The sequence below is a fragment of the Trachymyrmex cornetzi genome, unplaced genomic scaffold (genome assembly GCF_001594075.2).
Source record: "Trachymyrmex cornetzi isolate Tcor2-1 unplaced genomic scaffold, Tcor1.1 scaffold57, whole genome shotgun sequence".
In the NCBI taxonomy this organism is placed as follows: Eukaryota; Metazoa; Arthropoda; class Insecta; order Hymenoptera; family Formicidae; genus Trachymyrmex; species Trachymyrmex cornetzi.
Window position 1 is genome coordinate 737,052 of NW_017299882.1, and position 15,171 is coordinate 752,222.

At 32.9% G+C, this 15,171-nt stretch overlaps 1 protein-coding gene across 4 annotated transcripts in view; it reads right to left on the reverse strand.

The window, feature by feature from the left end:
- Positions 1-1,863: 1,863 nt before the first annotated feature.
- LOC108766176 (cysteine-rich secretory protein 1) overlaps positions 1,864-15,171 on the reverse strand; it is a 56,902-nt gene continuing 43,594 nt past the window's right edge. For all 4 annotated transcript variants that reach the window (XM_018515323.1, XM_018515321.1, XM_018515322.1 and 1 more), the window contains 4 exons: positions 14,774-14,910; positions 8,451-8,596; positions 7,685-7,891; positions 1,864-3,037 (listed from right to left, as the gene is read on the reverse strand). In XM_018515323.1, coding sequence (XP_018370825.1) covers positions 2,779-3,037; positions 7,685-7,891; positions 8,451-8,596; positions 14,774-14,910 — 749 coding nt within the window. In that variant the 3' untranslated portion in view covers positions 1,864-2,778. The remainder of the gene's footprint in view (positions 3,038-7,684; positions 7,892-8,450; positions 8,597-14,773; positions 14,911-15,171) is intronic.

Sequence of the window (15,171 nt, forward strand, 5' to 3'; positions counted from 1 at the left end):
ATCGATAGTTACACCAATTTGACATAAGAAAATCTCAATGCAGTGCTCTTCATTTAAAAGTCTGGCGAAGTTCGGAACCATTATTGTCGGTTCCCAGACACGGTTTGAAAAGCATTCCTAAGCCCTTTGAAGCAAAAAGAGAGTATGCATTCGGTTCACCGCTAACTCGAATTCACCGACTGCACACTTCTCTTGACCTAGGGGATAATTTCCTTCTCTCTCCACCCTCCCTTAAAACTCTCATCGATTTATTCTCCATATAATTCCGTTTAATCCTCCGATTCCCTGGCAACAAATAAATATTACGATCGATTAAACGCACCATAACCGACCAACATGCGTTCATTCTCCCAATCGAGAGTATGGCTACGCTTTGTCAAAATTTAACAGTAATATTAATTTATTATAGGCACTAAAGAGGCACTCAATTCTCTTGATATTATACGTTGCTAAGGATTACTTATGCGTTTATTACGTATTGATAAATTTTATTATTTCAATACAACTGTAAATTATCATAATGCTAATGAAACAATTATTGATGGATTATGGCTATTCGAATATGGTTAAGTAAATGATGAAATGCAGGAAAATGTAATATTTACAGGATATTTATTTTGTAAGTGGACAAAAAGTATTACAGTTTAAACATTTTATTTGGAGCTGTACCGTTACATTCACTGTTATATCTCTTTACCGAACTCCTTAATTATCGACAATCAAATACCTAACATTATCATCAATCACGCTTGCCATTCGTCACATGTGTTGTTTCTCGACGCATTGATTATGTGTTTTATGATTTACGATTTATCTTAACTCTTTACCGCATTATTATGGCATATATTTCACAATATCGATTTTTCAGTTCCTATAAAAATAACAACAATGATTTTTCATTAACCGTTACAAACCGTGCGATGCGCTATATTATATCTCACTTTTTACAATAATCGAATAGATGTCATTTATATAAAATATTGGCAATATTTTATTTTTAGAAAAATGTATTTTTTACTCGATAGAAATTTTTTGCATTTTTGTTATTATAAATCTTTATTTATTTATGATCTGGCCGATAATTCTCGTTTTACATAATAAACGTATCATTACGAAGATAATAATAATGCGCTTTTGTCGCGCGATATGTATCTTTGTAAATCGTTTCGCGAGAAGAGAGTATTATATCTTTAGATTAAACGCACCGCGTTATACTCATCCGAAATATATTCTTAATTGTAAGAGAAATTATGCGGTAAAGAGTTAACTTTACAATTCCGACTTGCCTTCATCCAATATCGCACTGCACGTAAACACGCTGTTGTTAAATCTAAGATAAAAATAACTGTTATCATTATCGTTAATTGTGCTAATAAAGAGAAGTTTCATCGTTATATCACGACAAGAAACATCGACACACCGTCTCCTCAAAGCTTAGTTTAATTTTTACATTGTTTCTCTTAACAAGTTAGCTAAAATTAAAAGTACGTCTATCGTCTAATAATTGTCAGTTTCGATATGTTACCCACTGGATTTATTTACAATTTTTTTATTTAAAAGTTATTTTTTAGATAAAAAATAGAAGAAATACGAAATATTCACGATTAAATTTACAAAATGTAATAAGTTCGAATGAGCTTATTATGTTTTCTGCTTAAACGTGTTTCTCGTTTACCCATTTAATTAACTTGATGTAGAATATTTTATAATATGACAAATATTTAAAGCCAGAAATATAATTCACGCAGGTAACCATATTAAACTGATAAAATGTTACGTTTTAAACTTTGCTTTATACAAGTTTATAAGAACGTAAGCAATGTAAAAATAATTATAAACAAATATAAAATATAAAGTTGGTCTTTTTATTCTTTTTTTGAATACGTACAGATTGAAGCAGATTAAAGAATCACCGATAAAAAGCTAATTTTAAATGTATACTAAAAACTTTTCAAACCCAGTCCTGGAACTTTATTCTCCTGCAAACGTACGTGTGCGTGCATATTAATTAGGAAATTATATTAATCTCTAACAACTAAAATATAGACATTAAACGTAATACGTCTTAATTTCGATGTCAATCACGGTACCATTCATTTCAAAAATTAATCCATTTTATTGTATTGTTATAGCACATTAAAAATTATGATTGACATCTTTTGCAAATATATTGATTACTTCGCGTAAAACTTCATAGGAAATGAAGTTTTATGCAAATCATAAAAGATAGACGCGAGTTTTACACCGGTAATTTGTGAAATTTCAAAGGATCCTGAACATTCGAGAATTATAAAATTCAGAGTCCTAGAATTCAAGGATTATATTACAACGAGAATATGTTGGAATCTCTGGAATCGAAAGATTATGTGCAGTAATTGTTAAATTGCCGAACAGAATCTATCGATCTATTAGATTTTGGACAATCTTAGAATCCGCGAAATTTAGGCCCCAGAGATTCAGATAGCACACAAATCCCACAATCACTTCATCTACCATATTTCCATATTATCCCGTTTACTCGCTATCCATTCTCTATGTGTGTGTCTCTCTCTTTCTCTTTTCGTTCCCTCCCCCTTTCTCGATGCCTTAGCTCCATAACATTGCGAGCGTTTCTCCAGTTCTCATCACTAAACAAACGAGCTCATCAATAAAACAACACGACCCTCCATTAAACGATCTGCTGCCGTTTAGCCGTCGTAACACCCACTAGGTCTGAGTTTAGTTTTGCAGAGCGATTAAATTATTCATGCAACACGGTGGACCCAAAGTCAAGCCCTCCTACCCTTCGTGATGGTAGTAGATCTTGTCCTTGCAATTGCATGTGGCGCCGCAGAACTTTCGGCGTTCGCGACCCTCCTTGGTGTCCGTATCGCAGACCCACGAACCAAACGTCCTGAGCAGTTCGGCGCAGTTGGACCACAGATCGGTATGATAGCAGGCGTTCGTGCAAAGCGCGTCCTGCGTGCAGTGGTCCTTGCACATGCTGCACGGCTTCCCGGCCACGTACGGCAAGCCCAGACGGCCCTTGTAGTTCCCGCTGCGAGGCAAGAATATACCGGCTATTAGACAATATCGATCGTAACAGCCCGAAGCGACATGAAAACGTGAAAAATAAATTTAAATATTTCACATTGGGATTTAAATATCGTTAGATCGAAGCACGTTTCCGCATTTCAGCTGCTTTGGCACACTATAAAAGAAAGAAAAATTTGGATTTCGAGCACGACAAGAATATAAATTTAATATCGACACTAATTTAGCATTCATTTCGATACTTGTAACGACAGAAAATTTGATTTTTCTTGTTGCATCAAACTAGTCCGTGCAGCATTGGATTTTTGCAGAATGTTCTTATTGCTCTCTGTTTCTAACTTATTCTGATTCACATTGTATTAATATTTCATTCAATATATAAATATATATCGCTCGGATACAGAGTCACTGTATATATTATTACAAATGTATGTTGTTTGAGTTACTTGAATTGCTTGAATACGAAGGAGGGGGAGTACAAAATTACATTAAAAGATGGTATTTAGATATCTAGCGCGTTTTTTATTATTAATTCAATAAGTTGGAGAAGAATAAATTGTGTGTCTTTAGATAAGAGTGAGAAAATTTTAACATGCGCGTTTGCCTTGTAAAAATTAAAACAGTAATTATACAAGAATTAGAATCAAGTTTGTTTTAATGTTAAATTTCTCCGGTTAAATTTCTTATTTCGTAATAGCAACAAGTATCCTCTTGATAATTGTATGTTTTAAGATAAGTTTATATTTTTATAGAAAAAATTCTATATTGATGCAATTGCTTAATTTATGTTTTATTCCAAATTAACTGAAAAATACGTAATTAATCAATCACTTTAAAGAAATTTTGTTTACTATATAATATCTTTTTATTAAATTTAAAGTTCATAGACACTTTGTTATTAATATTCCCGTTTTTTTTAAATAATTTCCAGTATTTTCAACTTAAAATAAATACCCGATTTCTGAGATAGTCCGCATAATAGGGTAAAAATACTTTAGGCTGCAGTATTCTAATCCAAATCCATTAGCCACGCGCATTAACGAAAAGCTATGGAAGGACCGTCGAGCAATTTGCAAATGGGCCACCGAATTTACATTCAAAGTATTTTTTGGTACGAATCGCGCGTCTTAAACGATCCCGCGAGAATTTCCGTCTCTAAAGGCCGGCCAGCTCGGGTTGCTGTATATCCACGAAATTAATTACGAGATAGAGCCGGTGTGGAAGAACGGCAAGATAAAAGGAAGGATAAGGTGGCCCACCACCACCTGACACGGTTTATTTATTCAGGACTCGGGCCACTGATGGCGGCCATGCAGCCGCACTGACTTCGCTTTTCGCGCAAAATAGGTCAGGCGTCAAATACACTGCTAGAGAATGTGTGCTGCTTAATAAGAAGTACAGATTGACATATAAATTGGCGTATGAAATAATCTTAAAAACTGTTTTATGGAATATCATTTTTTTTCTCTGAAATGCTAGAGTTTTTTCTATGGAAATTGATTTCACAATGAATGGATGTGCTAATTTTTAATTAATTTTGTTAGCTGAAGCTTATTACAAAGTATGGTCGATGTACGAAATATATTCTATAGTTTTCAAATCTATATATTAGATTTTGTTCAATTCTTCTAGTGAATTTATATTTGTTTCGAAAATTCGTTTGAGTTCAGTTTAATTTGTCGAGTTGCTCTGCGGTAGAAAAGCTAATATGACGACCGTATGCACATTTGCCTGTTAGTATCTCGTCTTGTTACATGAATATATGAAACTGCGGTGAACTCGTCGCAGATCGTATTAGAACGGATCCCGCGGAAAATTTATCGGGTTCGCGTATTGCGAGGGATCGATATGAGGAATATATAGCGTCACGATTTGTAGGAATCCTTAGTTCAGAATTGGGTCGCCGTACATTTTTGTACGGTTTGCAGGAGCGATAAATTGCAAGGCCGAAGACCGGAGCGAATTCTAATTGCGTGAGTTGCTCGCGCGTGAAATGTCGCTGAGAAAATCATTTATTTATTGTCACTCACTTGGACAGCTTACTCGGGAATGCAAAGATAGCGGCGTAGTCCCCCCCCCTCTCTCTCTCTCTCTTTCTTTTTCTTTCTTTCTCTGTAATATATAATCAATTCTCTACTCCAGTGAATTATTGTTGTATACAAAATGTTGATAAAAGTTACTATTCAATTTATAATCTTTAGAACGTTATATAAAAATGTACATGTTATTAAATTTCTCTATTTCTATATTTCTATATTTCTCTTTCTGAATAGTATTATTATTTACAGAGTAAAAGTATAAATAAAAAAAGAAAATTACATAAACAATTTCAGTTTCTATTAGCAAGAAAAATAAAAAAGCGCAATATTTTTAATTTTATTCTAATATAATCGTTTTTTGTATTCTTAAAAGAATATATAATATCCGTCTTTATTTTAAATTAATTTAACGTTTAAAGTATCAATGTTTTTATAAATTTACTAATAATTTTTTTATTTAATATTCGATGTCACAAACAGTTTTTCTTAATCAAAATATGTATTAGTATAATACTTTTCCTTTCAACTAACTCGTATCTCTCTCTCATTCAAGCTTCAAGAAAATTCTTATTCATACATCGTACGTCGTATGTTTTACATTGAGCATCCTGCATATATTTATAATATATATATATATAATAGATATATATACACACATATATATGTGTATTATATATACATACATACATGTATTATATATTTCATCCAGTATAGTAGCGACAACGAAACCATAAGTATACTGAGAAAGTGTGCCATACTGGTGACAAAGAGAGCCGTCTAAGTGCCACAATGGGCATGACAAAGACGAACGAGCTATAACTCGCGCTGACGTTGCATATATTCCGCACCAGTGTCACCATTTTCCTTGTTTTCCTTGCTTACCTCGTTCCTCCTGTTCTCCTCCAAGCGGGTTATGTCACTTACATACTGTGTATAAATATAGGATTTACATATTTCAGCATGTCTAGGGAAAGCTTACGTGACACGAGCTTGAATGCAACATCGGTTGTTTTTTATGAAAAAGGTTAAGCTATAAGTATAATCAAGTCCATATATGTAATGGCTGAAAATATCTTTGACAATCGTTTGAAAAACATGTGGCTTCGAGTTATCGAATTCTCTCTAATAGCGTTTTTCATTGGCAGAACTAGTGCGCATTCAGTGCACTTTAAAGCTGTTGTACAAAAATCGACGTAAAGATATACGTTTAATAAAAATATATAAACGAATTAAACCGTGAAATATTCGATACATTTTATTGTGCTATTTGATAAAATAAATTTTGGGCATTTTATCAATTGAGATATCTCGCTTTTATATTTAGATTAGAATAGTATACAACAGCTTTAATGTGCACTGAATGCGCACTAGTTTTGCCAATGGAAAACTCTATAAGACGTCGCACCGTGAATAGTTATAATTTTCAAGCTACTCTAAGGTCTCTGCACCCTATAATATCGTTCTTCATTCAAGAAACACTGACAGTACATTTTCTCAAGCAATATTCTCCTTTAGCTGCTTATGCAGTACCTAATACTTGACTTCAGAGAAAAAAAAAAATTAAAAAAATTTTCCAATATTGAAGTAACAAATATCTTCTGTTTCATAAATATGCTTGACAAATTCTATTGTTACGTATTGATTCCTAATATATTTCTCTTAATAATATACTCTTCATTCATTTTTTTTTCTTCAATTTTATCAGTCTGTAAATTTTTATTGATGTAAAAGTTAATTTTTTTTTAGAAAAAGATTTTCAATAGATTTATTTATTACAAGATTAAAGTTCTCATTTAAATGTGACTATTATTATTATGTAAAAAGCGAACTGTTTGCGAAATGTAATAAGGTTCTTTTCTCTTTTTATTAATCTTTCTCTCTTTCTTTTATACACTTTTCTCTGTTTTCTTATGTTAATGATTTAATCTGCTTTGACCTTCTCCTATTCAGCAAATGTCGATTTAACTAAGATCTGCTTTGACGATGCCGCGCACGACGCTACTTTCGCTAAGTTTACGGTTAACCGTTTCAATCCGCATTTCCCTCCAGCAAATTATTGCGTCAATTCCATGCTAATGAACTAAGTTCTAGCCATGGCCCAATTGCAATTGCTGTAGCAGAAACAACCGTGTATCATAACAGTCACGGCAAACAGCGTGCAACCCTGGTGAAAATAATTACACCACGTTACTACCGTATCGATGTAATCTCTATTTGTGTGTAACATGTGTTACACTTGTATTTTGTTGTTCTATATAATTTGGAAAAAAAAAATAAAAACTTGTTGCGTTTTGTAAACAAAATAACGTGCGAGAATCACATTGTAAATATTTTTATGAAATTTATATGCGAGGGATTATACCGCGTGATATATGAGAAATAATATAACTCGTATAAAAAATGAATTATAAGACCTCTGTCAAGATAAAGAGAAAAAGAACATATCCGGAATACATATCCGGAAATGTGTTTCCTTTTTCAATTGAAGAACGCATTCAATGCAAGCATCCGAAAGTTCTCTGTTAGATGAGATGCAAGATGATGAAACTCAATCCGCTTAACTGAACTCGCTATTCAGACGGTTCTTCAATTGTTCAACATTATATACGTACCTCGGAGCATAGTTGCAAACATACATATAGAAATCCTTGCCAAGCGGACCCTTGCCGCCGGTGCAATGGCTCACCCCGCATCCGACCAGATGTGTCGTCGCCCACACCACCTGCGTGTAATGGCCGATCTCGAGGATCTCATTCGTCGTATTGGGCCCGTACTTGAAGTCCTTGTACTCCATGTACCACATTCTGATGGGGAAGTTCCTACAACATTCCGACGAATGTTTCGGTGGGAGGAATCTCGATTTGTGGCAATGGCGATTTGTCCGCATGTAACGTAAATCATTCACATCCGGTGATGTTTGTAGAGCCCCTAGTATACATGCCGAAATCTATGCTGTAGTCCATCGTGGACTGTTTGCCTGCGTAATTTAATTCGAACTTTGTTGACTGAAGAATTAATTACAATATGCTCTTTCAACACAGCGCGAAGCTAAATTTTCCGATGGCTCAGTACGCGATGAACTCTTTTGAAATTATCTTGATTGCATATCGGAGTTTCGTAATAAAATCGTAAAATTTGAGGTACCTTGTCGCATATCCAACGGCAAGATTAATCATTCCGGATGGTATCTTTTCAAGAAGTTATCTTTTGATATGTAAATAATGAAGTGGCAAGGTAATTAACGGTGCATCCATGGCAGATGGACCACTGCATTTTCACGGGAGTCTAGAGAGCGTGCACAGAGTACATCTGTACAAATATACCAACTGCAACACGAACTCGCTAACTAGAAGTAAACAAGATTTAATAATATCTCACCAGAGCGTACGACCCGTGCTGATGAATATGTTTTGTCCACTCTGTCCAAAGCCGTCCAGGTACAGACCGGTCGCATTGTCATGCACCAAACCGAGACAACGATCGGCCCACCTCTGTGCTGCCTTTGCTAAGCCCGAATGCCATTTCTAAAACAAAAAAAGACATCCAGAATTATCAGACGTGCCTGGCTTTATTGTAGACAAATTGTCTCGGAAATTGCAAACTACAAATATTAGAGATTGAAATGAAAAAATATTTCTAATTTTAGAAAAATATGTGTAAACATGAAAAAATATTTCTAACATTAAACCGTTAATAGCTTTGAAATCACTTCGAAAATTTCTTTTTGAAAGTTTCTTTTATAGATTAAACTTCAAGAAAATAAATAACAATTCTAGATAATAAAATAAATAATTCTCTTATTACAAGTAAATAGTTATGAATAAATAAGCTGAACGTTAACGAAATGCTAGAAAATGCGCATAATCTATTTTTTTTATATTCTATTAAAAAAAGATAGCTACAAATTGATGGGGGATTCGTAATTGAAAAGTTCTATACATTATATTTATTTTAGAAAAAGATTAAAGTTTAATTAAATGCGTATAATACAACTCTACGTTTACGAGTGCAAAAAGTTTTCTCGCTTCTGCGTGCACATATAAACCCACGGCAAAAGTTTCTTGACTTTCCTTTGGCTCCTTAATTGCTCGTTATATGCAAATATCGTGCTTTCAAAGCCATAATGTACGTCCCGTAGAAGTAAATTCCTCGTTCTTAGAAGTTTCTCGCAGGAAGATGCTACGCTTCTTTTTTTTACTATTTCTCATATTTACATTTCCGTTTATTCCTCCACATTTCCTGTGCTCAATACCAAATTATAACTGCGCCTTAATTCTTCGTAATGAATCGGATTTATAGTCGTAATAACTGCAACTACATAACTCGACGTAAAAAAACGATCAAAAGTTCCCCGCGATGCTCCGATATTGCATTCTACGTGCCTACATTAAGCTTAAGAAAGTCAGAACCTAAGTCCAGGAGTAGGTTTCCTTAATCAGAGGCGCTCTTTGATTTATGCATCTTGAGGCGACTGCTTTCTTGCTTATATAAAGTTAGTTCTGAATTCTAAGTACCAGGTGCAATATTCTGTAGCGCACAATATGCTTTGAAATTACATTTTTAATTATTTCTTACCTCGTAATAGATATATTTAGTAGAAGGTACATTAACATTATATTTCATAGATCAACATTTATGTATAGTTATCAGCTTTCTTTCCTCCTGTTCCTTCTTTTATAAATATACATAATAAAACATAATGTTATTTTTTGAATAAGAATGCTTAGAATGAAAAATTATTTATTCGTAGACATGGAAAAATTATAAAAGATATATGATAATTTCGATGAGTCTTTATTAGAAAAATTCACACATATATAAAATATTAAAATCACAAATATCTAAAAAATCGATTAATCATGATTTTTTAAAAATTATAATAGCAGTATGATTGATAATTTATAATGATTAATTAGCTGAATAAGAAACATAATATCTCGTTACTTCTTTCCGCAGCATTACCTAACTTCGACCCTACTGGATCGATATAAGATTCCCGATACCAATTATTCTCCCCTCAAGAAACTACATCGCGTCTGGAGTTTTGCCGAGAAACCGCAGATAACAGTCGCATCTACGGCGTAACTCCCGCCGAAAGTAGCTTTTACGGTGACGTCCCTGGTAGTTTCCGTGGGAAAAGAATTTAAGTGGGAAGTCGTGTAACTTATAACCAAGCTTGAGATTGGCGGCGCGAAGAAAACGACGAGTAAATGCTACAAGAAGACTCGAGATGGTCTGACCACGTAGACACCTGGCCGCGTCCATAAATATCCCGGATTTTCCGAAAAGATAGTTACCAGTTGTGAAAACTAAGTTCAAGTACTCAAAAACTTTGTGCAATTATATAACAAAAAGAAATTAATCATAAAATTTATTAATATTAGGTATAATTATAATTAAATGTGTAATATTATATGTATACCGTCGTTTTACTAGCACAAGTTGCTGAAAATCAGAAAATCGCGTTAGCAATCATGTCATTTCATTCCGACTTTTTTTTGCACATTTTTTACGGTTTTGTTTTTTCTCGTGTCTGCTTTGTGTTCCTTTTTTACAAGAAAAGCGATTGAGTTAATCTACATTTTGATTTGTTTGGGTTTAACTACCAACCGCAGTGGATATCGCCTTTCCTTCTGGAATACATATCTCCTCTCTATATCGCCATGAGAAACAACGGGAAGTGAGTGATATATAGCACACATACATGTTTATATATAGATCGGATAATAACGTCGATGCAGGCGGAAATTGAAATCTTGCACCGTACTCGACGGCGAACCTCGAAAATTCAGTTTTCTGATCAAGTAAACCGCTTCGTAAGGTAAATCTCTGACAAAATCCGCTATTTTGTATGCACAGTGCGTTTAACATCTTAGTATCGAGCGTTCATTGAGAGTAATAGAATTATATCAGTAAGAATTAATTTACAGTCTCACGTTTAAATAACATCATTATATATATATATATATATATATATATATATATGTACATACATTATTGTACATACACTTTTGACCAAAAGTTGGGAATACATTTAAAAAATTGACTTTATGATTACTTGCTCTCAAATATCCATAACAATGTATTTTTTTTTTATAATAATTCTTTTCTCTGTCTCCCATAACTATTATTAAATCTGAAGAAATATTTGAGTAAGTAAAATCTCAAAAATAGAAATTAATTTTTTAAATATATTTTCAAACTTTTGCCTGCAGAGTATATAAAGTAATTACAATATATGTATATTATATAATAAAATATGAGATAAATAGTTAATGCCATAATCATTATAGTATTTGTGTTAGTCCTTTCGTAATAATATTGGTATTATAAATTTATGCTTTATTCGCAGCTAAAATTGTTTTCTGTTATATAAATATCTGTTACCGTTGTTTAATTATCTATTATTTCTAAAACATCGCGCATCTTATTATCATGCTTTATTATCCAAATAGAAGAAAGGCACGTGTTACAAACAATAATTGCTATAGGATTTACATTCTGATAAATTTCCAGAGAAATACGGAAAATCGTGAAACGAGCAGATAACAAGGGCTTTCGCCGCTTAATTTTAATCAGTCCAATTAACGGCGCGCGTTATCTGCTGCGAAGTTGCCAAAAACTCAAATTAAATGCACATTGTGCACGAGGAAGTTGAATTATGTTACTGCTGTATTTATTATGTTGCTTTTGTTGCGTTTTCAGAAGAGTGCCTTCTCATTCGTGACCGGTAATTATTTCTCCGAATATTACCCCCATGCAAATTTTACAAAGAATAAACTGGCTAAATCTGTGTGTATTTTCTAATTAATTTTATAATATAATATCATGGACGTATACAGAAGGCATCTCTGCATATAGTGCATAAATTGCTACAGCAGCTTCAGCACATGAAAACAAGTGAAAATGTCTAATAAACGTATATTCCGTATATCTAATAATAAACGGTTTCGAAGTTGCGAGATATTAAAGTAAAAAAATATGAATTATTTTAAATGTTGTTTAATGTTCGTTATTTTATAATGCTTTACAAAACATGTTCAAAAATTCCTTCATCGACTTCAGCACACTTTCTAGCACGAATTAATAAATTGTTTTGGACTTGATGACAAATATTTGGAGTTTCGCGGATAATATCAGCAATGTTAAGTATCAGTTACCATAATTATTCTGCATTATGAAGCTCATTCTGGTAGACTAGATCTTTCATTCGTCGCCAAAGAAAAACATCCAGTAGTGTGAGGTCGGAACTTTTCGCTTGTCATTTAATGGGAGCGTCCTAGCCTTTTCCAATTCAATGATAGTAATCTCAGAAAGATGTTCGCACAGGAAGTCATCCTTAACGTGCATTGTTTACATTTTAGGGATAAATGAAAAATCTAGTCTACCAAAAAAAGATTCAGGATTCAGAATAACGAACGTTAAACATCATTTACTATGATTTAGATTTCCTTACTTCAAAATCCCGTTACTCCGAAACTGTTTCGAAATCAGCCAATGTGAAGTTGGCACCCCATTTTGAAAAAATCGATATTTTATATTTATTATTTTATATTGTTCTTTTATATGTATGTGTGTGTGTCCGCATTGTTTTATATTTAATATTGGACAACAAAATTTATTATTATATTATTTAAAAATATATTACATAAAATATTTAATGTATAATTAAAGTGTATCATACTTTTAATATCGAATTCAAACGAAATCATCCGACAATATTGATATCAAGATTATAGTGTAGTCGAAAGGTTATTTTTATTTCTGTAAGGAAAGAGATACGCACACTGAGAAGAGTTTGGAAAGATTCCATTTTGAAAAGTGACAACGTATTGTCGAAGGCGCATCGAAAGATGAGAATCTGGGAAAATCGATAGAATTTCAAAGCGAGCATCCCTACTATTATTCGAACAGGCTGCGAAACCGCTCGTTCGCATTATTCATAAATTCTGCGCGAAGAAATCCTAGATTCAAGTGAAGCTGATATCAAAAAAATCTAGATTTTTGAAACTTCAAATTTAATAATAATTTTATAATAATAAAATTATATTTAATATATACATATGTTCGCGTCAGAATTCCTTTATTTAAAAAATGGATTTATAACAATGTTTAATATTATCAGCAGTATTTAATATTCTGTGTGTATTAAATACCACTGGTACTATTTATGCTTTGTGTTTAAAATGTAGAAGAGATAAAGATGATTCTGTCTCTTTATCACTCAAAGTATATTTAAGTTGATATAAAAGATTTATTTTTTTTCTATCAAGCTCTGTATTAAACAAAATTAAAACTGGACTACTTTGAAAAGAGAAGTGAAATATTTCTTTTTAAATAAAACACAAAGTACATTGAAATCCATGGCTCCGATTTTGCTGAAACTTTTAACTCTTTTTTTGAGTGATACAACGAACCTTTTAGATAAATTTAATAGACATATCTGTGAAAAATAGTGTTCGCATTATAGATCTTTTTTTTATTTTTTCTTTTTTATTCATTTCAAATGATCAGTAGTGAAATGTACATAGAAAAAACAATTTTGTTAAAGTATCTCAAAATTTAGGTCGATACAAATCTAAAAATAATTTTGTTTTTTGGATCATTAAAATAATTATATAGAACGTTTAACGTAAGCATTAATGACAATGCCATGCTGCAAAAAGTTTTGATTTTAGTAACCAGTTTGAATATTTTATGTAATTATTTTGATGGATATCAATAAAATTATTTTCAAATCTATATGTAGAAAATTTTTAGATATTTCAACAAAACTGTTCTTTTCGTATGTATAAAAATTTGACACAATTATCTCTATAGAAATCGCGAAATCATCTTATATTGTACCTTGATAAAATTCCCATGTTTCATTCGCGAAATAATAAAAATATGTATGTCATCGCGAGTAGATAAAACACGATGACAAGTGTATCAAAATTCTCAATATTGACTATTGATCGCGTCGCTGTAGCGCGAAAACGATGACAGACAAAAAGCGAACGTTTCTGAAATATCGTGATGAACTGCCGATGAAATTTACAGAAAGGTGGTTATCGCGATCGGCGAAAGTTCTCGTAAACGTTCCGATGAAGCGCGTAACATCTACTTCCGCCCGGCGAAACCAATTTTACTTTGAAGCTCCGAGTCACGCGGACAGGCGTCGATCAACGGAAATAGAATATATCGATTTCTTGTCTCGCTGAAATACTTTGCGTTTGTACTTCTAATGCTACAGCAGAAGATGCTTCAGTATAAGTTCCCCTTTTAAACCGTTTATCGTTGTTCTGCAGCGATTCGCTATCAAGTGACATTATTGTAGATCTATTTCTGACAAACAATTTTTCTCGCTTTACGTACATATATTTATACATGTAAAATACACTTGGGATTTTAACACGGAAAACATTCGTATGATTAAAAAAAGCACGGTATAACCTACAAACCGTTATTATTGCATGATTAAATATTCTGAAGGCTCATAAACGTGATGTGTAAAATAACCATTTCTGGTGCGTATAATTTTAATGCTTCAAAAATCTAATAAAATTTTTATTATTGAAAAACTGTAATTAATTTAGTCTTTCAATATATTAAATTGACTAGTATATCAAAATGTGCCTTCGACAAATACGAACGGGAATTGGCGGGAATCGATTTTTCTTTTCTTATTAAATGGAAATATATAGGAATAGAATTCTTACCATGACGAGCATGTTGGCGGCAGATGGCTTGACCTGCGTGCGAAAGTAATTGTGGGTGTCCACGATCTTTTGCCGTACCTTACTGCTAGTGGTCCTTATTAAATTGATGGGGACTCTGTCGCCGTACAATCGTGGTGCTGAAAACAAAAAGAAAATATTTCCTTTCAATAACCGACATCTGCCACCGACGAAGGCCTGAGTCCAACACAGCTGTGACTACTCATTTCCTCTTTGCGGGAGCAGCAAAGAGAAAATCTTGATCAGATCTTGCGAGAGTGAAAATAATAGCGTATTTTGCTCTCCAGCAAAATATGTCGATCAGGACATAAAGAAAAATGAGAATAAGAAAGAAAAAAAAAGAATTCCGTGTAACTATAGGATGCGGAAATTCGTGTTTG